Source organism: Dipodomys spectabilis, unplaced genomic scaffold, assembly GCF_019054845.1.
Source record: "Dipodomys spectabilis isolate Male_0828 unplaced genomic scaffold, ASM1905484v1 ptg000085l, whole genome shotgun sequence".
Classification (NCBI taxonomy): Eukaryota; Metazoa; Chordata; class Mammalia; order Rodentia; family Heteromyidae; genus Dipodomys; species Dipodomys spectabilis.
In genome coordinates, this window is record NW_024870762.1 from 529,546 (window position 1) to 552,814 (window position 23,269).

The 23,269-nt window shown below is 53.3% G+C and overlaps 1 protein-coding gene across 1 annotated transcript in view; it reads left to right on the forward strand.

Moving 5' to 3' along the window:
* Positions 1 to 22,175, forward strand: part of Kcnk5 (potassium two pore domain channel subfamily K member 5) — a 44,074-nt gene extending 21,899 nt beyond the window's left edge. The window contains exons 2-5 of the mRNA XM_042684246.1: positions 14,338 to 14,449; positions 15,456 to 15,622; positions 16,231 to 16,399; positions 19,517 to 22,175. Coding sequence (XP_042540180.1) covers positions 14,338 to 14,449; positions 15,456 to 15,622; positions 16,231 to 16,399; positions 19,517 to 20,403 — 1,335 coding nt within the window. The 3' untranslated portion in view covers positions 20,404 to 22,175. The remainder of the gene's footprint in view (positions 1 to 14,337; positions 14,450 to 15,455; positions 15,623 to 16,230; positions 16,400 to 19,516) is intronic.
* The last annotated feature ends 1,094 nt before the right edge of the window (positions 22,176 to 23,269 follow it).

A 23,269-nucleotide genomic window follows, 5' to 3' on the forward strand; every position in this document is an offset into this window, starting at 1 on the left:
CCCAACTCCAGCCCCAGCTCTCTTCCAGCCGGAAGAGAGCAAGAATGAGACACATCCCTGACGTAGCCGCATTTCACGCTCTGTTCCGCCTTTCGCTATACCCCTGAGCGCTGGTGGGATGTAGCGGCTGTGCTTGGCCATTTTGCAAAGAAGCCGAGGCCAGGGCTTGAGGGCTGGAGGGTGGGAAGGGGAGTGAGGGGGTTAAACGTGGCCTTTGGAAGTTGTGTTGTGACAGGGACTTGCTGTGTAGCTTAGGCTGGCCTGGAACTCAGCATCCTCTTACCTTGGCCTCCCAAGTGCTGGCATCTCAGATTTGTACCACCATGCCTGGCCTAGGAAGTGTTCTTGCTTAAAATTCCAGTCCTGTGTGTGTGCGTATGTGTGTGAGTGTGTGTCTGTCTGTCTGTCTGTCTCCCTGTCTCCAAATTATGGTCCCCCCGCCCGCCTGCATTTCACAGACTCCAGCTCAGTCAAGAAGAACCTTGTTCTCCCGCCAGTGGGAGAGTTTCCATTTCCTGTTGCTTGTCCTGTCCCTGGTCCTTGGGCCTCACTCAGGTTAGGGGGAATGGGAGGGTTTTTTTTCCACCCACCCACGGCACCCCTCACCTCACTCATTCCAGCCTCTCAGTCTTCGGAGAGCCTGGCTGTATTTTTCCACATCCTCAGCACAAAGCGCTCTGTGTGCCTAACCCTGGTCACATCCCACGTGTCCATCGGCCAGGGATGGGAGGTGGGCAGGGAAAAGTAAGATGGCAATGCCTGGGTGCCCAGCTGCCTTCTGACATGACTGGGCAGCGAGCGCAGGAAGGACCTGCCACACGCATCAGCCCCCTCCCGCCTTTTCTTTCCACATCCCCATGGTCTCCAAATAGGGGCTCCCAGTGTGGGTGTTGTGGCCTGGGATCACAGATGGAGATTCTGAGCTGCACCTCCGTCCCTCCACGGCCCCCCCTTTGGCCCAATGTCTTTGGGGGGGGATAATGGATATCATACATTGTGACTCAGTCTTCCAGGGGGTTATGGAGGCAGAAAGAATACCATCCCCACCAAGATGCCTGGGCTGGGGATGCCGGAACCTTCTTGTACAATTTATTCCAGAGAGGATGGAGGCTAGCTCCTGTCTTGTCTCCAGCCGGAGACTGGACCGGAGGAAGTGGACTTGGCCTGCAGCTGGGGATTTAGATTAGTGTCAGGCAATGAGGAAGGATTTCATGACAGGTGTTAGGAGCTGTGTGGAGAAAGATGGGGTAAGATCTTGCTCCAGGGATGGCTAGAGCGGTCATCTCCTCAGACAGCTCCCCGGGGTTGGTTTCAGTGGGGAGGGAAAGTATGCGGTAAACAGACAGGTTGGCTCTTTTCCTGGAAGCAGGGGTACCAGGCTATTGTGCCTTGAACCCCTCTAGGCTTTCCTTTTTTAATTCGTGAAGAGGTTTAATCACCTGGTCATCTTAAACAAATCATAATAAAGAAGTAGGGTTCATAACCTCTTACCATCAGAACCCCTGCCCTTGAGGACGGGTAGTTACTCATTACCCTACACTGCCACAGGCGCAGACTGGGGAGAAAGAAGAGGACAAGTAGCTGGTCTCGGGGTCAGGGAGTGTGCCGGGCTGGTCCAGGGCCTCGGGGCACAGATGGTAGGCCCTGACCCTTGAAAGGATACAGGAATAGGCTGGAGGGGTGAGTGTAGCAGGTGTCACCATAGGTGTCACCGTAGGAGCCGGGGATGTTAGCCATCCAGCAAGACAGCCCAGGGCAGGCAGCTGTGCTCAACAGAACAGGACTGGCAGCTCCTGGGCTCAGATTCTTGGGGACCAAGTGTCCCACCTCACCTTTTTTTTTAATGTGCTGGTTCTGGGGCTTGAACTCAGGGCCTGGGCTGTCCCTGAGCTTCTTTGGCTCAAGGCCAGCACTCTACCACTTGAGCCACAGTGCCACTTGGGCTTTTTCTGACTAGTTTATTGGAGATAGGAGTCTCAAGGACTTTGATGCCCAGGCTGGCTTGGAACCACAATCCTCAGATCTCAGCCTCCTAGGATTACAGGTTTGAGCCACCAGCACCTGGCTAACCCTCTCTTTCTTTAGCCCAGTGAATAAGTAGCTTCCTTCTACCCCCATCATCCCTCTGTCTCCTTCCTCTGGAATCTGATTCCAAAGTCCACAAGGGAGCTGACTCATCAGGGCCAGGACCTCTGGGGTTGTGGAAAGGCACTTGGGCCAGGAAAACAATCATTGCTTCCAGCCTGCATTCATACCTGTGAGGACTCCCCACCGGCCCTGGCCAACAGGGCTCCCACATCCTGCCAGGGGCAGGCCTTGAGACCCTGCCATCCATTGTCAAATACTGCCCACTAGGCTCCTGCCACCTCCTGCTGTGGGATTAAGGGTGAGTGAGGCAAAGGTGTGATCTATCTAGAAGAGATACAGAGATACATAGTAGGCCAGATAAACTCACCTGCAGGCCATCAGCAGAGAGAGTGAGGGAGGGGGTCTTAGATGAGGTGAAACCTGTTGGGTTTGAGAGCTTGAGGTGTGAGCAGGTGCCCACATATGCTCAGGGAGTGGAAGTCTGAGTCCCAGCTTCAGGGTAGAGCTAGGTGGCTGGCGGCCATCCCATCAACCCAACTCTGCTCCTCCAGTACTGGAGGCCACATGCAGCTTGCAGACCCTCAGTGCGAGGGACCCCCCCCCCCCCAACCAGGCCCAGCCCCTGTGAAGCAACTGTGGCCACAGTTACTCTGCTGCTGGGTACTTACTCCTGGAACATACTCGCCGCACCCAGCACCAAGGAGGTACTATTTCTCAGTGTCAACAGCCCTGCCCTGCAAGGTTGGGTTGCTCTCATTCCCCAGACAGGGAAGATTAAGCTCAGAGCTGTGCAGGACATGGCCCAGGGGAACTGATGGACTATGGACACTTGAATGCAGAGCTTGAACCCTAATGTATCTTCTCTACAGCTAGGACTTTTTTCCTCTGTATCCCCCAAACTGGGTATTTGTGTTTCAAAATGGACTGGCCAGTGTGGGCCTGGACTTGGGATGGACAGGAAGCAAAGGCCTCTGGGCTGCAGGTATTCGAATCCGCCTGGCATTGTCTGCCCTGAACGTGGGGATCGCCAGTCAGCAGTTCCCATGACCTCCTTAGCGGCCTGCTCCAGGGCGCTGTTTTTAGAAATCCCGAGTAGCTGGTGATTCTCTCTTGGTTGCTCCTTCTCCTTTTCCCCAAGGTCAGGGTAAATGGAAGAGGTCGGTGTGTCTGCCGGAGCTGGGGTAGGAGGCAGAAGAAAATGGGAAATCTTGACTGGAGGAGTCGAGATGAGTGACGGAACTGTCACATTGTTTGTGCCCACCTGGCACCTTTCCTGTGCTGCTTCACTTGGCATTTCTTACTTAGCCTAGTCCCCAGATTGGGGTGGGGGGGGGAGTTCTGGTTCTGGGGTCCCTGGCAGGGCCTGCTGCACTTTGTGATTCCAGCCATGCCCCATCTGTAGATTCCTCATCTCTGCAGTGGGAGTAAGGTCCTCCCGCTCAGCCGGGTTTCCCTTCAGGATGCTGGGTCTCAGGATGACAGGCAGTGGTGGTCGGAGTAGGATAGGGACTGGGTGCTCAGGAGGATTGCAGTGCAGGCCCAGAGAGGAGAGGACAAGTCCCAGGGCCAAGTTCAGCCCTGGGGCCTCTTCTCAGAGAGACCTAGCACCCCGGGAAGGGAGCTCCTCACTCTCCCAAAGGAGCCATTCCCTGCCCTCCCTGGGGTTCACCGCTGGCATCGAAGCAGAGGGACAGATACCCTTTAGATTTGGATTCTGGGAGCAGGCACCAACCAGCACAGGCTGGGGATCTGGCCTTGATCACCTGTGTGTGACAGGACAGTCTGTGGTCATCACAATGCCCTTCCTGGCATTGAGCCTCACTGGACACCCCACCTGCCCCCGAGTCCTTCAGAGATTGAGGTGAGGATGAGTTTTGAGGACCCAGCCCCAGAGGATCATATAGTTTGGGGGTGTTTGGGAGGGATGTGTTCTCAGCAGCGCTAGAGGATGGACCCAGGGCCTGGAAGGTCCCCTTGTGTCCACACACACAGGGGTTTCCAGCATTATTCATCACCCGGGCCTCCAGGTGCTTCAGAATGCTGACACCCCTTCCCGAGCCAAAACTCCCAGCCTTTTACTGTTTGCTTTAGCCAGACCTGCTGCAGCCCTGGGTCCGCCAGTGCCTGGACCCAGCTCTCACGGGAGGGGCGCCTGGCTGCCGGAGCCCAGAGGTGACCACCCCGGGCTGAGAACAATGCGGGCAGGGTCACCTGCCTTGTTTTCTTTGTCCCTCCTGAATGAGGACAGGGCCTGTGAAAATCGGAAACCCAGAAGCTTGTGCTGAAAGCCTGCCCCCTATTTGGCACACGCTTGCTCCCCACTAGCGAGGAAGCGTGAGACCTCACGGTGCCTCTGGGCTCTGCAGGGACTGCTGAGAGATCCATGGCCCAGGCCCGGCAGGTGGGGCCCAGGAGAGTGGGTGGGGGAAACCCAAAGGAGGAGGGGCCAGCTGCCAGTCATCCGTGCAGACTGGGGCAGGGCCTGCTCGCTTTTGGTAAGCAGTAGTGGTTTTTTTAAATGGGCTGAGTGTAATTATCAGTCACTTAGGCAGCTTTTAAGCATCTCACTTCCTACCTCTGGCCCAGACGATTGATTTCTTGCTTTCTTGCTTTCCTTTCCTTTTTTGCTTGCTTCCTTCCTTCCTTCTTTTCCCAGTCCTGGGATTTGAACTCTGGGCCTGGGCACTGTCCTTGAGCTTCTTTTGCTCAAGGCTAGTATTCTACCACTTGAGCCACAGCTCCACTTCTGGCTTCTTCTGTTCATGTGGAATGGAGGAATGGAACCCGGGGACTTGTGCATGGTAGGCAAGCACTCTACCACTAAGCCACGTTCCCAGCCCCTGGCTCAAACTATTTCTATCAGAACCTCTGGGGGCTAGGACCCAACCACAGGTGTTTTCCCATCCTACCCTGCACCCCCCTTTTCTAGATGATGTCACACTAAGTCACACTCCAGTATTCCTCCTCCTCTTCCTCCTCTCTGCATTTTCACTGTCCCTGGTTTCAGTGACCTACAGGGAGCTCAGCTGACATTTGCCACGTGGAAAATTCCACAAGTAATCGGTGAATTCGAACGTGCTCATGGTTCTGAGGTAGCTGGGTGATGTCTGTTGGCATCCAGCCAGCCCAGGACATGACTCAGACCTTTTGTGGATGTGGATGTTACCTGCCCGTTTGTCGCGTCCTGATATTGCAATAGATTCACAGCTGGCCGCGCTTCTAGGCATCTTGCTCTCTGGTCCTCCCATCCCTCATCTCTAATGTCCCTCCACAGTCTCAACCTCTTCCTAAATCCTGAATGGTTCTGCAGGTGACTTTTCACTAAATTCATCAGTAGCCAGGGAGAAACCTTCGCCTTTCAAAGCAAGAAGGTACCGAGGAGGCATAGTCCCTTGTCAAAGGTGGATGAGGGGCAGCACAGAGCACAGGGCCAGCCAGGGGACAGCATTGCGGGGCTACGCGAAGGTGGAGAAGGGGCTGGATGCGTAAAGGTAGAGGTAGAAAAGGTAGAGCTCTAAGGAATTTGGCTCTCAAGACAGCAGAGCCAGCAGCAAGCTGGGAGGGTGTGGCTAGTGTGGGCCTGAAGTCCCAGGGGCTGGTCAGGAAAAAACAGTGAATTTTTTTTTTTGGTCAATCATGATGCTTGAACTCTGGGCCTGAGTGCTGTCCTTCAGCTCTTCAGCTCAAGGGGAGCACTCTACCACTTGAGCTACAGCGCCACTTCCGGTTTTCTGGTGGTTTATTGGAGATAGGAGTCTCACAGTCTTTCCTGCCAGGGCTGGCTTTGAACCGCGATCCTCAGATCTCAGCCTCCTGAGTAGCTAGGATTACAGGCGTGAGCCACCAGCACCCCGCAACAGTGAATATTAATGAGGCTTCACCTGCCCCGGTAGGGAACCCCAGGGGTCACAGGCAGGTTGAGAGAGAAGGTTGTTGGAGAGTCTCAAAGTACAGGTAGAGCTGCATAGAATACTTCCCATCTTCAGATCCTCTGTCATCATCCTAGTATTCCAAAGCTCCAACAGTGGAACAGACCCTCTTTTTGCAAAAAAACCGTATGGATACACCATGGAAGCATTGGAACAGGTGCAGATGTAACTTGCTGATGATGTACAGAGAAGCTAAAAAAAAAATAAAAATAAAAGGAGCTCCTGGTGTAAGGGAGACCGGATCATGCTTAGCCCAAGACCCATTCTTCCCCTTGGTGAGGCACAACCCAGACAACCTGGGCCCCAAGCTGGTGCAGGGAGCTGGGTGGCACCATTGATTTTGTGCCAACACCTTGCCACGAACTAACAGCTCCCATCCGAGAGCCACACCCCAGTCACCTGGGCCCGGGGAGAGGAAAATACCAAGAATTCCTTCCCTGGCCTTGCTCTTCCTTCTCAGAAGCAGTTGGCAGGTCTGTGGGCGCCCCACAGACTCCTCCACTAGCGGCAGCTGCTGGACTGTGCAGTGACCCCTGGGACTTTTTCTTTTACTTGTTTTGTTTGGGGGGCAGGTGGAGGCGGGAGATCGTTTATAAACCCATGCCCAAACCAACAATCTTATCTGCAGTTGAGAACCAGACCCAGTATTTATTTAAACCCCAAAGTGGTTTTTCCCTTAGGCATCCGGCCAAGGTTGCCAGTCGCTACCTTGCTGGATGGTGGAGATGTCTCAGGTTCATCATCCAGAAACCACCGTGCAGCACCCCCTGCCCCTCAGCCCCCAATGAACCTCAGGGAAATAGCTCCCGAGGTTGAGTCAGCCTGGGTCAGAGAAAGCCAAGGAGTTCTGTTCAGGAGTTGATATAGGGGCTTAACTTTCTTTCTTAGAAACAAACTCTTGCTGTGCTGATCATGTCACCCCTCTAACTCTGCTCCCTGGTGGTAGAGTTTCCAGGTCCCTCCCCAGCTTCTATTTCTCTCTCTGTCTGTCTCTCTCTGTGTCTCTGTCTCTCTCTGTCTCTGTCTGTCTGTCTGTCTGTCTCTCTCTCTCTCTTTCTCTCATCAGTCGTGGGGCTTGAACTCTGGGCCTGGGCACTGTCCCTATGCTCTTCAGCTCAAGGCTCAAGGCTGAGCGCTCTACCTCTCGAGCCACAGCACCATTTCTGGTTTTCTAGTGTTTATTGGAGATCATAGTCTCATGGACTTTTCTGCCCAGGCCAGCTTTGAACTTGACTTTTGTATTTGTGGGAATGGGGGCACTGACCGTTCACGCTTGTCATCTTAGCTACCCAGGAGGCTTAAGATCTGAGAATTACAATTAATGCCAACCCAGATAGGAATAGCCATGAGGCTCTTATCTCCAGTTAACCACCCCAAAGCTGGAAGTGGAGCTGTGGCTCAAATGGTAAAGTGCTAATCTTGAGCAAAATAGCTCAGGGACAGCGCCCAAGTCCTGAGTTCAAGGTCTAGAACTAGACCAAAAAGCAAACAACAACCCGTTGCAGCTATGTGCCGACCAGGCAGTGTCTTAGACTCTAGTGATAAAGAGGTAAGTCTGTTAAGGAACCTTGCGCTCCGGGAGAGTCTGCCGACATTTCCCTTGCAGCTGTCGGGAGCGTGGTCTAGACTTGACTTCACGTGTGGATGAGTCGCCTGCTCTGTGTTCTCCTGCCCTCTGTTCTGCCCCGGTTCATATCCCAGCTCCAGCTTCAGCTCTCTGTGTGACCTTGGTTAAGTGCTGGTTTTTGCATATTTACTATAGCTATACTAATCAGCTATCTGCTTTGCCGGGCGTAATGGTTCCAAGAGCTGAGTGTTTCTTACAGTGCTTGGAGGAGGGTCTGCCCTAGTGACGTGCTCAGATACCAACTTAGTACCTGTGCAGTCAGACCAGGAGGCTGAGAGGCTGGGGGGAGAGAGAGATGTGACAGTGGATCCTGCAGTACCTCAGAGCAGACCCTGGGGGACACCAGACATGGGGAGACCGTGTGAGCATTGAGGAAACAGAGGAAGGGTCTGTGAAGGCAGGATCTGTAGTCAGGACGTGCAGCCCCAGGTGGAGCTGTGTCAGTGACAGATCAGGTAGCTGGGATTTCCCAGACAGCCTTTAAATGCCTTGGCCTCAGTTTCCCCCACCCCAGCCCATAAAGGGAAGAAGGGCTGCCTGCCTGTGTATGAGGTTGGCAGCAAGTCCCCAGATGTGCCCACCCATGCAGAGGGGCCGCTCACTCAGCGTGGGAGGCCTCAGGTGCCCGTGAGATGAGGAACTTTGGGGGACCCGGGCTGTGTGGACAGCAGGCGCCTAGGAAGGTGGGTCAGAACAGCAGGTGAAGGAAGCATGGGTGTCACCTGGCCGGAGGGCAGGGGTAGAGTGGCCGGACTGGTTTTAGGGTGCTGTTTTCCCAGCTGGTAGCAGAGGGTGGAAGTATGCACAGGCCTCCTTTCTGTGTCTTTATGGGGAAAGAGGATGGAGTCGTGGTGCCCAGTGTCCAGAAGGCCCTGGGTTCTAGTCTCAGTCCATTAAAAAAACAGTTTCAAGCTACTTTAATCTCTCGAAGGCTCCAATCCTGGTTTGCAAGGTGGAAAGAATGATTGTATCTCCCCAGCAGGATCCTGTCCTCATTAAATGAGCTAAAAGCTCATAAAATGCTGAGCACAGCACCTGGCACAGAGTAAGCGCTCAATAAATCACAGGGTCTTTATGGTGGAGGTGACAGAGGCAGGCAACTAACTCTACTCTGTCCCCGAACAGGAGCTCAACCAGGCCTGGGTGGGCACAGCTTCCCCCTCACCTTCCCCCCCTCCCCTTCACTTTCTCATCACCCTCTAGGCTTAGAAGAAAAACGAAAATATTGTCTTGTATAGATTCGAGAGCCAAGTTAAAGAATTCTGCAAGTGAACAGGGGCCACCTCCTCCTGGGAGAGCTGTTTCGCTAACCCTAGGACAGGACGTCTTGTCCGACGGGGGTGTTTGCCTGCTTCCCCCACAGCCCTCCCCTGACCCAGGGATGGCCTTTGTCCTAGGTCAGCTCTTCTGTTCTGGGAGACAGTTAAACCCGCCCTCCTCCCCCCTCCCCTTGCAGAATCCAACCATGACCGGGCTGGAGTCACAGCCACACGTGGGAACAGGGAGCTGGGACCCCCAAATTCACATCTTCAGCTCAGGGAGCTCAGTTTTCATGGGCAGAGGAGGAAGCACTGGCAAAGGACGCCAGGGAGGCAGAGTAGTGGATAAGACATGGCAGGGTCTTATGCCATCTATGGGGTGAAGAGCAGGCTTGCCCATCTCTTCTTGCTCCTAATATCACTTAGTAATGCCTCTGTGTGTGTGTGTGTGTGTGCACGTGTGTGTGTGTGTGTGTGTATGTGTGTGTGTGTGTACGCACACAGGCACGCACGCATGCATGCATGAGCCAGGGCCTGGGTGCTACCCCTTAGCTTAGCTTCTCCCTCAAAGTTGATGTTTTACCACTTAAACCAAAGCTCCATTTCCAAGTTTTTGGTAGTTAATTAGAGATAAGACTCTCATGGACTTTCCTGTCCAGACTGGCTTTGAACCATGATCCTCAGATCTCAGTCTCCTGAGTAGCTAGAATTACACAGCACCCAGTCTAATAATGTAGTGGTTCTTCCCCCCCCCCCCCCCCCCCCCCAATCCATCATGGACTTATAAACTCAGGGCCTGAGTGCTGTCCCTAACCTTTAGTGCTCAACGCTAGCGCTCTACCACTTTGAGCCATAGCACTACACCTGATTTTCTGGTGGTTAATTGGAGATGAGACTTTCCTGCCTGGGCTGGCTTTGAACCATGATCCTCAGATTTCAGCCTCTTGAGGTCAGCACCTGGCTTAATATGGCCTTTTTCAAGGACTGTTTTGTCAGCATTTAGTTCAGTGGCTACTTCGCCTTTTTTTAGGGTGGGGGGCGTCCAGTCATGGGGCTTGAACTCTGGACCTGGGCGCTGTCCCTCAGCTCTTCAGCTCAAGGCTAGCGCTCTACCACTTGAGCCACAGCACCACTTCTGTGTTTTTTCTTTTTGCTTATGTGGTGCTGAGGCATCGAACCCAGGGCCTCATGCATGCAAGGCAAGCGCTCTACCATTCAGCCACCTTCCCAGCCCCCTACTTCACTTTTTCCAAACGATTTCTACACCACAAATTACCTTGGGTGGGCTCTGGGCTCGGTGTGTCTAAGCAGTGCAGTGTTGTGCATGGACTTGGCCTTCAGCCTCCGGGCATTTAGCATGTCTGACCACCCTGCCCGTGTGATGCCAGCCAGTAGGGTCCCATCTCCCATCATCCATTTGGATAATAAGCCTGTGGGACAGCAGGATTGTGTGTTCACTGTGTACCCTGTGCCTGGCATTTGCAGCGTCCTTCCAACAGCCTTCGCCTAGCAGCCCTTGCCCCCATTGAGCTGCCGTTCAAGTCATACCGTACCGTACTCCTGATAAATGACACTCATTCACCCTTGGTCTACATACTTCTTGTCAGAAGCTGATCTTTGCACAAGTCACCCATTCAGAGCTAGATCTTTATCCCCAAGAGCCGCCCCCTCTCATCTTGACCCCTGGCCCCCTGGTGAACATGTGAATCCTGGTACCCAGAATGCACCGTTGTCTCCCACCTTGGGAGATAGGTACTCATGGCTCTGACTTGGTATTTACTTTTTCTTGGCAGCCATGTTTGTTGACTCAAGTTCAGTGAAGCCCAAGGACTGGTCATGGACGGGTTGGTCTTTTCTGATCCAAAGAGGGCAGGAGTTAAATGTAGAAGATAATGCCTATCTTAGTCCTGTGGGTTTTCTTGATGTTGCCTGCGCAGGGGATTGTGGGCCTGGGTACTGCTGTAGTAGTGGGACGGCCTGACTAGTGTGCCTTTGAGGAAAAGGGCTTTTTTTTTTTTTTTTGCCAGTCCTGGGGCTTGAACTCAGGGCCTGGGCACTGTCCCTGTACTTCTTTTATTCAAGGCGAGCACTCAATTACTTGAGCCATAGTGCCACTTCCAGCTTTTTCTGTTTATGTGGCACTGAGGGATTGAACCTAGGGCTTCATGCATGCTAGGCATGCACTCTACCACTAAGCCACCTTCCCAGCCTGAGCCTGAGGCTCAGTTCTAGAGATCCACTCAGGATTGGTGGTGACTAGAATCACTACTTTGGGATTAACCCAGCTAATCTTTTTCTTCCTTGCCACATTTCTTCTGTTTACAAGCATCTCTCTATCTCAAAACCCATCTCTAGTTGTCCTGCTAGCTCGAGGTTGACTAAATTCCACAAGAAGTCGATCTAGGTGTGTACCCTTTGGAGAAAAGGACTTTTCTGGCCCACCCTTTCCTCTTCGGAAGTGTTTCAAACACTTGATTCTCTGAAGTTTCCAAAAGCCAGGCATCTCAGCGGGGGAGGCTGAGGGAAGAGGATTATGATGCGATGGAGGCCACATAGTAAGATAGCTTGAAATAAACTAGCAAAAAGTTGCCCAAGATAGAGGCTTGCTTTCCGGATTCTTTTTTTTTTTTTTTTTTTTTTGGTCAGTCCTGAGGCTTGAACTCTGGATTTGGGCGCTGTCCCTGCAAGGCGAGCACTCTACTGCTTGAGCCACAGTGCCAGTTCTAGTAGTTTCCGGACTTTCCTGCCCAGGCTGGCTTTGAACCATGATCCTCAGATCTCAGCCTCCTGAGTTGCTAGGATTACGGGCGTGAGCCTCCAGCACCTGGCTGATTTTCGGATTTTTAAAGTCTACCCTTTTCCTTTTTTGTGTGGAAAATAGAGGTAACTTGTATTCAGAGGTGTTTTATTGTGGCCCACAATTCCTTGGGAATCACACAGAGTCATCTTCCATCAGTGATTCCGTTCCTACTTAAAGTTATTCTTACGGATTTTTAATTTTTTTTATATTTTCTTTTCCTTCCTTTCTTTCTTGTCAGCCATGGGGCCTGAACTCTGGGCCTGGGCGCTGTCCCTCAGCTCTTCAGCTCAAGGCTAGCGCTCTACCACTTGAGCCATAGCACCACTGCTGGCTTTTTCTGCTTATGTAGTGCTGAGGAATCGAACCCAGGGACTCATGCATACAAGGCAAGCACTTAACCCCTGAGCCACCTTCCTAGCCCTATTTTCTTATTTTTTGAGACAGTCTCTCCCTTTGTTGCCCAGGCTGGCTTTGTTTTATTGTATTCTCATCTGTTTTATTTTTAAGCTGCCTGGTTTAAGATGAGTGTCAGAGATACCAGGTGGAGGCAGAGAGGAGCGGAGGCGCTCTCTGTCTTCTGTTTAATGTCAGCACCCGGGGCACTGGCACTTCCTCATTCTCTTCTTTCCAAGGTTTGTTTGTCAGGCAGTAGTAGCTCATGCCTGTAATCCTAGTTACTCAGGAGGCTGAGATCTGAGGATCACAGTTTGAAGCTAGCCTGGATAGAGACAAGTCCATGAGACTCCAATTAACCACCAAAAAGAAGTGTAGCTGTGGCTCAAGTGGTAGACCACTATCCTTGAGCAAAACAAAACAAAAAAACCTCAGGCATAGTTATGCCCAAGCCGAGTTCTGAATTCAAGCCCCAGGATCAATAGAGAGAGATCCGGGCGCTGGTGGCTCACACCTATAATGCTGGCTGATCAGGAGGCTGAGATCTGAGGATCACAGTTCAAAGCCAGCCCAGGCAGGAAAGTCTGTGAGATTCTTATCTCCAATTAACCACCAGAAATCTCGAAGTGGCAATATGGCTCAAGTGGTAGAGCGCTTGGCTTGAAAAGCCAAGCTGAAAAGCTGAGGGACAGCACCCAGGCCTAGAGTTCAACTCTACAACGGACAAAAAAAGAAAGAAAAAAAGAAAGAAAAAGGTTTTTCACAAATCTTTTGAGATTGGGGGTGTAGCTCGTGTAGCTCCGTGGTAGGATACACACCTAGCAATGTGTGAGATCCTGGGTTCAATCCCCAGCATTAGAAATATTTCTTGTTTTGGGTGCCTGTACAGGAGTTTTGAACTCAGGATGCTACATTCTTAGCTTTCTCACTCAAGGCTGGTGCTCTACCACTTGAGCCACATCTCTACTTCTAGATTTTTGTTGCTTAATTGGAGAGCCACAGTCTCAAAGGACTTTTCTTCTGGGTTTGGCTTCCAACTATATTCCTCACATTTCAGCTTTCTGAGGATTACAGGTATGAGCACTGGTACCCAGCTGGAAAGAAATACTTATGGATGGTCTTTAGTATTTTTGTCTCAGTTCTGCTGGCCTGTCAGTATCTAAATGTAGTCTGGTAATTGCTCGCGTGAGGGCTGGGCCTGCTGGACAGCGAGCTCTCTGAAGGCAGGACCTTGTCCTGGCCCAGGGTCAAGGCAACGATGCCTATCTTCCACATAGCCAGTGTTTTGGAAATGGTTGGGGGAGCCAGGATTGTGCGGTTTGATGGTGTGGGGCAAGCATGTCATCATGGAAAATTCTTCACAGAGTATGTGGATCATTTACACGGCCTGCACATTCCTTCAGGGCCCTCCGCCCGTCCCTTCCCACCAAACCTCAGTCATGTCTCGGGTGGCTTAGAAATTCCGTCTTCCCGGCTCCCCCGGCTCCATCCCTTGCGCCTGGGTCTTTTCCTGATGCCTTTGGCTTGGATTGCATGGGGTGTTTGGCTGAGTTCCTCTTCTCTTCTTGTCTGGATAGGTCATCCTGAGGTTGTCTTTGGGCTTGCAGTATTTGAACTTCAGATGTTAGAGCCTCTCTTTATGGATTCCTACCATCTAGGTTCTGGTGGTCCCATTGTGGCCTCCCTCCTGCAAGGATGGGGTGGGGCCTGGATCTGGTCAGGTCATAACAGGTGTGCACCCTGAGGTTTCCCTGGGCCCGCCACCTGCTATCCACAGTGGGGGAGGAGAGCTGGCAGCACAATTTCAAGTCATCCTGAAATACACACACACACACTGCCTGCTGATCCATCCCAGCCCAGATGATTGGTTGGCCTAGGATAGAGGGCTGGGAGGGGTATAGGGAGACCTGGGTGTCTGTGTCACACCTGCCGTGGGTGCAGGTGTGTGTGGCTGTGTGCACGCATGCACTGGTCCTGGGGCTTGAACTCAGGGCCTAAGTGCTGTCCTTCAGCTTTTGCTCTCAAGGCTAGCACTTGAACCACAGCTCCACTTCCAGCTTTTGTGTGGTTACTATGTGGTTAATTGGAGATGAGTCTCATGGACTTTTCCTGCCTGGAAATAGCGATCCGCAGGCCTCAGCCTCCTGAGTAGCTAGGGTGAGGGGCATGAGCCATGGGCATCTGGCTTTAGTGTGGCTGAACTCTCACCACCATTGTTACATTGTCACTCTCTCCTTGCAGGTAGTGTCGGAAGCTGCGGGACAGGGCGTGGCTATCACAGGGAATCAGACCTTCAACAACTGGAACTGGCCTAATGCGATGATCTTTGCAGCCACAGTCATCACCACTATTGGTGAGTCTTGAGAGACCACGGGGACACCCATCCCCATGTCCTCTCCTCCTCAGGACCTTGCAGAAATCAGCTCTGGGGACGCCGCCTTGTTGGGGACAGAGTCAGGAAATTACAGTCTGTCCCTTCCATTCATAAGGACTTAGCAAGTTCTTGGTGACTAGCCAGGCCTGCCAGTGGGGCCTGGCCTGGGGCTCTTTGAACTGAAACAGTGACACAACTCAAATGGCTGGAGCCACGCAGGAGATTGCTCAGGTTGCTCACTGCACAAGCACGGTGATCTGTGCTTGCGTGGCTGATCGTTTCCACAGTTTGAGGTTTAAGTGATGTGCTGTTTGGTGGGTTGGTTAGTTTCAGCCAATTGTTCTTTCCTGCTTGGTTTCTGGAATGTGTGGTGGTTTCATGATGGCTCCTCCTACTCCACGTGTGTCATTGGCACTGGTGGTTGGCTGGGAACTCAGCTGAGGATGAAACTATAAGGCAGCCACCTGTGACCCGGGCATCTCTAAGTATGGCAGGAAGATCCCCAACTGGGCATTTGCCAGAGAATCCGGGAAGAAGGAGCTTAGCCTGCTCACATCACTTTCACTGGCCAGTGAAGCCCAGATTCAAAAAGGATACGAAGAGCCGGGCGCCGGTGGCTCACGCATGTCATCCTAGTTACTCAGGAGGCTGAGATCTGTGGATCGTGGTTCAAAGCCAGCCTGGGCAGGAAAGTCTGTGAGACTCTTTATCTCCAATAAACCACCAGAAAACCAGAAGTGGTGCTGTGGCTCAAGTGGTAGAGTGCTTACCTTGAGCTGAAGAGCTGAAGGACAGTGCTCAGGCTCAGAATACAAGCCCCATGACCACCCCCCCCCAAAAAAAAAAAAAAAGATGGACTCCACTGGGAGGGGCATGTGTAGACATGTGGGTGTAGGAGACAGGTATCCTGTTAGAGGAGGGGGAAGCCCCATCCCTGTGCGGGGACTTTGCCTCCTTAGCCTCACCTCATTGTCTCTCTCCTCAGGCTATGGCAATGTGGCTCCCAAAACTTCAACTGGACGCCTCTTCTGCGTCTTCTATGGTCTCTTCGGGGTGCCACTGTGCCTGACATGGATCAGTGCCCTGGGCAAATTCTTCGGGGGACGTGCCAAGAGGCTGGGCCAGTTCCTGACCAGAAGAGGAGTAAGCTTGGTATGTCCCCAATTCTAGGTGCTAGCCAGAGACAGGGTACCACGACATAACAGAGATCTGGAAGGCTCTAAGTACTGAACAAGGGCTGTGTACCAGTGGCTCACTCCTGTAATCCTAACTACTCAAGAGGCTGAGATCAGAGGATCATGGTTAGAAGCCAGCCCAGAGAGGAAAATCCATGAGAATCTTATCTCCAATAAACTACAAAAAGAGCTGGAAGTGGCGCTGTGGTTTAAGTGGTAGAGTGCTACTATCCTTGAGCAAAAGAGCTCAGGGATATGGTGTGGTGGCCCAGAGTTCAACCCCAAAGACTGGCCAAGAAACAAAAAAATTGGACAAGGGTGTTAGAGTACCCTTGTTAGGACCTCTGTTAGTACAGATGGTAAGAGTGCAGTTTCTGCCCCTTTTTGTCCTTCCTGGTCAGGGAGAGAACACCTTCCTCTTTCCTGACAGTAAGCCCCGCATGGCTGGGCTGCGGGGTACCCAGCTGGCCTCTCTCCTAGCTGCCTGCCCAGCCATCTGGGAGTCCCCAGTGCTCTCTGGGTTCTGGTTCTCTGTCACCTATCTGACTTGTTCTCCTCCCTCCTCCCCCACCCTCCCTCCCACAGCGGAAGGCCCAGATCACGTGCACGGCCATCTTCATTGTGTGGGGCGTCCTGGTCCACCTGGTGATCCCACCCTTCGTGTTCATGGTGACCGAGGAGTGGAAGTACATCGAGGGCCTCTACTACTCCTTCATCACCATCTCCACCATCGGCTTCGGGGACTTCGTGGCTGGTGAGTCCCTGCCCCCTTTCCCCTCACCTTCACTGCTGCCCGGGGTGGAGGGGAGAAGGGGTAGACTCTCTCCTCTTACTATGCAGTCTCAGGAGCCCTGAGCTTGGGCTCACCTGGGCCTCCTGTGGGCCAGGTTGGAGTGGAGAACCTAGCTAGGGGCCTCCAGTTCACGGGCGGCCTTCCATCAGCCCAGAGGAGGTGTCTGTTTTGAGGCTTGGCTTGTTGCAGGGATAGACACGAGAGGCCTTCTCCAGGCTGCCCTGCCCCCCTCAGCCCTACACCCTCCTCCCCCCTCCCTAATCTTAGAGGCAATGGGTTCTTTGTCCCTTTTGTCTGAAAGGCTGGGACCAGCCCGCCGGCCCCAGCTACTCACTGTGCCTGTGGCCACCACAGCCTCTTGGTTCTTAATCTTCTTGACCCAGGGTGTGTTTCCCTCACTGCTGCCTCCTGTCCACTTGACCTCCACCCCAGCTGATTACCCAGAGGGCAGTGGGAGCTCCCTCCTCTGCCCCTCCTGCCTTGGAATGCCAGGAGGGGAAGCTGAGTGGGTGGGAGGCACAGGATGGAGCAGAGCTGCCCATGGGGGCCTGCCTGCTGCCGGGAGAGAATGCAGAGGCTCAGCATGGCCTTATTTTCCAGCGCAGAGCTGGCGAAGTGAGCCTTCGCTTGCTTCTCAGCTCCCACGAGATGTCAAGACCACAGTCTTTTTCTCCCATAGGTGCATGGGTAAAAATAACGAGCCCACCACATTGTGTGGAAGGGAATCAACAGCGTCTATTTATTCCTAAGCGCAGAGGGCAGGGAGGGCCCTGCTGTCTTTGTACGCACCGTTGTTGGTTTTTGTGCTGGTACGAGGGCTTGAGCTCAGGGCCTACGTACGCACCGTCCCTTAGCTTTTTCTGCTCTAGGCTAGTGTTCTGTCACTTGACACAGCTCCACTCCATCTTTTTGTTGGTCGTGGGGCTTGAGCTCTGGGCCTGGGTGCTGTCCCTGAGCTCTTAAGCTTGAGGCCACTTGAGCCACAGCACCACTTCCAGCTTTTTCTGTTTATGTGGTGCTGAGGAATCGAACCCAGGGCCTCATGCATGCAAGGCAAGCACTCTACCACTGAGCCACCTTCCTAGCCCATAATGAAGGGAGTCACTTTTTTTTGTTGTTGTTGGTTGTGAGGTCTGAACTCTGGGCCTGGGCACTGTCTCACAGCTCTTCAGCTCAAGGCTAACACTCTACCACTTGAGCCACAGCGCCACTTCCAGTTTTCTCAGCTTATTTGGTGCTGAGGAATCGAACCCAGGGCCTCATGCATGCAAGGCAAGCACTCTACCACTGAGCCACTTTCCCAGCCCCACTCCATCTTTTTGGAGGTAAGAGTTTCGCAGAGCTTTCTGTTCATCCTCAGATTTCAGCCTCCTGAGTAGCTGGGATTATAGGTGTGAGCCACCAGCACCCAGCAACTCTTGTTACTATCATCAATCTGCTTGAGCAAAACTGACAGCGTCCGTCAGATGGAAAGGAACACCTCCACAAATCCTCTAAACTGAGGAACGAGGTGTTCCCTCTCCTAGTCAATTAAGTTGCTTCTAGTTTGGTGGGATGGGGGTGCGGGTGGGGGAACAGGATCTAGATCAACATAGCTACAAGGGGGAAGCCATGAAAGAAATCTCAGTCGTAGTATGTGGCAGAGAACCAGACGCCACAGCAGGCATTGTCAGGAGGCTGCCCTGGGAGGTGAGGAACACAGAGAGGACAGAGCCATCCAGACTGAGGGAAGGCAAGAAATAGGGAGGCAGACCAGGCCTTGGAGGTCAGTAAAGACAGTTCCGAATATTTCCTATCCTAGTCAGTGCCTCCTGGGGTCATCCCGACCTGCTGAGCCATGCTCATAGTAAACCTATGAGTCTATACTGCCGCCCCCCCCCTCCCCCCGGCTGCCCAGCCCCTTTGTGGCATGGCTTCTTTTTTGTCCTGGTTTTTTGTTTTCTTTTTATATAAAAGCAATTATATATTTATTTATTTAGTCAGTTGTAGGATTTGAACTTAGGGCCTGGGCGCTATCCCTGAGCTCTTTCACTCAAAGCTAGCACTCTACCACTTTGAGCCACGGCACCACTTCCAATTTTCTGGTGGTTACTTAACCACAGGGTCTTTCAGACCAGCCGCCCAGGCTGGCTTCAAACAGCGATCCTCAGATCTCAGCCTCCTGAGTAGCTAGGATTACAGGCATGAGCCACTAGCGCCTGGCTAAAAGTCTTTTTTTTTTTTTTTTTTTAATTAAAATTTAAAATTGTTATTATAAAGGTGATGTACAGAGGGGTGTCAGGTAATGAGTACTTTTTTGTTGTTGTTGGCCTGGGCACTGTCCCTCAGCCCTTCCACTCTACCGCTTTGAGCCACAGCACCACTCCCGGGTTTTTCTGCTTATGTGGTGCTGAGGAATCGAACCCAGGGCCTCATGCATGCAAGGCAAGTGCTCTACCACTGAGCCACCTTCCCAGCCCATGTGTATATTTCTTTTTCGGACAATGTCACTTTACTCTAAAAGTCTAAAATATAAATACATACATACATATATTTATACATACACATGTACACACATGTACACACACATCACTGTCTTAAAACGCCAAGGGGTTTCAAGTCCTTGGGTTGAGTCCAGTGCATCTTGGTCAGTGTCACCCCTTCTTCCATCGTTGTCCCCCGTCTCTCCTCATCCTACCCTCAGACGACAAAGGTCCACTCTTACATAATTGTATATTGAGTTTGGTGATGGTATTTGCCTTCCTTCCTGTCTCCTGAACTCCGACCTCTCTTGGACAAGGCCTATATCACCTTCCCAGTATTCATTTTGTTAAGCCATCTGCTGATTGTCCAAGGAGGTTCACACTATGAACACCGGACTTTGGTCCGTTGGACCATGGACTGTATATGTTACCATATATATCCACATCTTGATTTTAACTGAGCTCTACAACATAGGTGCACAGGCAAGCCCTCCAACACACACACACACACACACACACACACACACAGTGTTCTGGTCTGTGTGGACAGCACAACTCTGGTTATTTTCGATTTGGGGGGTCCCTTCCTGACCCTCGGGGCTTCCTGTCCTCTCAGGTGTGAACCCCAGCGCCAACTACCACGCCCTGTACCGCTACTTCGTGGAGCTGTGGATCTACCTGGGCCTGGCCTGGCTGTCCCTGTTTGTCAACTGGAAGGTGAGCATGTTCGTGGAGGTCCACAAAGCCATCAAGAAGCGGCGGCGGCGGCGGAAGGAGTCCTTCGAGAGCTCCCCGCACCCGCGCAAGGCCCTGCAGATGGCGGGCGGTACCTCCGCCCGTGCCAAGGACATCAACATCTTCAGCTTCCTGTCCAAGAAGGAGGAGACGTACAATGACCTCATCAAGCAGATCGGAAAGAAGGCCATGAAGACGAGTGGGAGTGGGGACAGGGCCACGGGGCCGGGGCCTGGGCTGGGGCTGCAGGCAGGAGAGCTGGCGGGGGTCCCCGCATCCCTGGTGCCTCTGGTGGTCTACTCCAAGAACCGGGTGCCCAGCCTGGAGGAGGTGTCCCAGACGCTGAGGAGCAAGGGTCATGTGTCCCGGCCCCCCGGAGAGGAGGAAGGGCCCCCGGCCCCCACGGCGGACGACAATGATGACTCCCCCAGCTCGGAGGTGTTCGTTAATCACCTGGACCGCATCAGCGAGGAGGGCGAGCCGTGGGAGACAATGGACTACCAGCCTCTCATCTTCCAGAACGCCAGCATCGCCTTCGCCAACGAGGAAGCTGGCCTCTCCGACGAGGACACCTCTAAGTCCTCCCTGGAGGACAACCTGGTGGGGGAAGAGCAGCCCCCGGAGGGGCCCGCAGCCGAGGCGCCCCTGACCCCCGGCGAGTTCCCCTCGTCCGACGAGTCCACCTTCACCAGCACCGAGTCCGAGCTCTCCGTGCCTTACGAGCAACTGCTGAACGAATACAAGGCAGATGGCCCCAGAGGCACGTGATAGGGGGCCGGCCCCCCGCCCCGCCGCCCATGGCGTCGCCCCTCACCTCGGGTACCCTGTGATGGCCAGGGCCCCTGGTAGGGGACAGTCCTGGAAGTGGAAGTGGGGGGCCAAGGGCCTGCCTTTTCCTTCCTCCCCTCCGCTAGCTGCTCTGCGCAGGCTCAGGCCCGCCCTCTGCTCTCCACTTGAGCAGCTGGCCTGAGCCTGGCAGGCAAAACTGATTGGAGTCTCCTGGGGCTGACAGCCCCGGCCCTGGAGGCCCATGCCGACCCTGACTTGGTGAATGTGACACGGTTCCCCGGTCCCAGGGGGAGGGAGGGAAGTGGGGGCAGCAATGGTGGGATCAGCTGTTGAAGTTCACCAGTGTTAAATGAGCATTGTCTTTGTGCCTAACATCTCCCCCCCCCCCCCCCACCCCTACCCCGCATTCCTCAGTGAGGATGCAGGGCATGTGCGATCCAGGCTTAGTCTTGAGGACCCCAGAAGTGTTGAGAAGTGCAACATGATTGTGGCTGGTGCATCTGAGGACCTTCCTCCCATCCCCAGGCGAGCAAAGTGCGCGTGTCAGGCCCCTGCTGCAGACCTCTGTGGGTCAGAGAGGCTGCTGAGGGAGGACAGGGAGGAGGTGGCCAACAAGAGCTCCCCCAAGCCAAGGCCTTCCCACAGCCACGTCCCGTCCCACACTCCCTCTGACCAACGCCAGGCATTCTGTGCCCCGGGAATGTAGGGGAGATGGTGGCGGGTACGGGCCGGGGAAGCCGGGACTCCTGAAGCAGCCAGAGCCCTGGAGCCGAAGTCTAGCTCCGGTGACTTCCGCCCTCACCCCTCCAGCGTCCCCTCCCCAGTGGAAATGCGTACCCCAGTCCTGGATGTGTACCCACGCTCCCCACCCCTCCCCCTGACGCTCCTCCCCCACCTCAGGCCAAACTGTTCTTGGCTCATGGATGGAAACTGGCCAAAAAAACAACAAATGTGAATAGAACTCCTCCCCTGTGGCGTGCGGGTGCGTGCTTGTGTGTGTGTGTGTCCATGCGTGTGTAAGAAAGACACGTGTTGGGGCTGGAGAGCCAAGAAAATGTGAAACTGTCCACCGACTCTCCGCCGGCAAGGGGTGCGTCGAACTCGCTGCTGCTGACATTCTAGGGTTTCAACCACGCTCCCCTTCGGGCCAGCCCCCCCCCCTTCCCTCCATGTTTTTGCCTTTTTTTTTTTCTTTAATGAACTGCTGTTCTTTGGTTCATGTTTTGATACCTACAACCTGTTATTGGCTTCCTAGCCATGGGGAGTGGGCAGGGGACCCCAGCATTGGGACGTCTACCCCCCCAGACTCCACAAGGACATTCTTGACAGCCGACTGTGCTGTTGGGTGCCAGGACATCACGGTGGCCGGCGGGTGGCCGCTCGCTGGTGGCCGGGGTGGGGAGGGGCGCTGCGTGGCGTGGAGGCCCACACTGAGCCCCTCTCTCCCAGGTAACCCCTAGCCTGTGCCCCTCTGGTGTGGGGCCAGACCCTGCACACGTGTGAACACCGCCCAGAGCTGGCCTCTCTCTCAAATGGTTATGGGGACTGGCTGTCAGCCTAGGGGTGTGAAGAGCAGTCTAGAACTTCTGTAAGAGATGTCAGGATTTCCTCTTGTAGCTGGCCAGCCCCAAGAGTCACACTGTATGTACGTAACGGCAATGGCGGCAAATGTAATTTATTTTAAACCTGTTTTTCTTTTTTCTTTCTTTCTTTCTTTTTTTTTTTTAGAATAAAACATGTGGACAAGCTGCTTTTCTGTGTTATGTTTGTGGCCTTTGGGGAAGGAGGACAAAGGACAGATGTGGAGGGGTTTGGGGGTGGTCTGAAAGGCCCTGTGAAGATCTAGGGTGTGGGGGGGGACATGAAGATTAGTGTCAGTAGGAATTGCACAGGGAGAATTGTGAAGCTTAGAGTGGACCCCATTCCCTTGGGAAGGGTCTCTGGAAACAGCGGCCTCTCTGAGGGACCCTGAAATGTGCTGAGGGCTCTGCTCGTCAGCTCTTTCAGTTTGGCTGTGTGTGCACACGCATGCACCGCATGCGTGTGCACACACCAGACTCAGGGCCTGGGCACTTCTTTTGCTCAAGGCTGGTGTTCTTAACACTTATGCCACAGCTCCATATTTGGCTTTTTAGTGATTAAGTGGAGGTGAGAGTTTCTGCCTGAGCTGGCTTTGAACTATCATCCTCAGCTCCCAGCTTTCTGAGTAGCTAGGCGTGAGCCACCTGCACCCAACTGGCTTTGTTCTATTTTAGACAGGGTCTTGCTTTATAACCTGAGCTGACCTCAAACTCAGTCTTCCTACCTCAGCATATATCACCATTCCTAGGTAGTTCTCTCTTGAAATAACAAGAGTTTTCTTGTTGTTTTTGTTTTGCGCATGGGGCTTAAACTCTGGGCCTGAGCACTGTCCCTCAGCTCTTCAGCTCAAGGCTGGCATTCTACCACTTGAACCCCAGCACCACTTCTGGATTTCTGAGTGATTTATTGGAGATAAGAGTCTCACGGACCTTTTTGCCTGGGCTAGCTTTGAACCACGATCCTCAGATCTCAGACTCCTGGGTAACTAGGATTACAGGCGTGAACCATGGCACCTGGCTGAAATAACAGGTTCTTAGTTTCCACATGCATAGCTGGCCCAGAAATCAAATGCCAGTCTGTGAGTTGTCCAGGATCCAGTGGGCCACTTCCTGAGACCTCTGCCCCTTCTCCCCGCCCTGATCTTCATCCTGGGTCCAATCACAATAACGCCTCACTTGGTTCCCTCCAACAGCACAGGCCTGGTACGTGGGAGGGCTCTGTGGGTATCCACTGAGTGAAGGAATGAGCCTCCCTGCCGCTACTA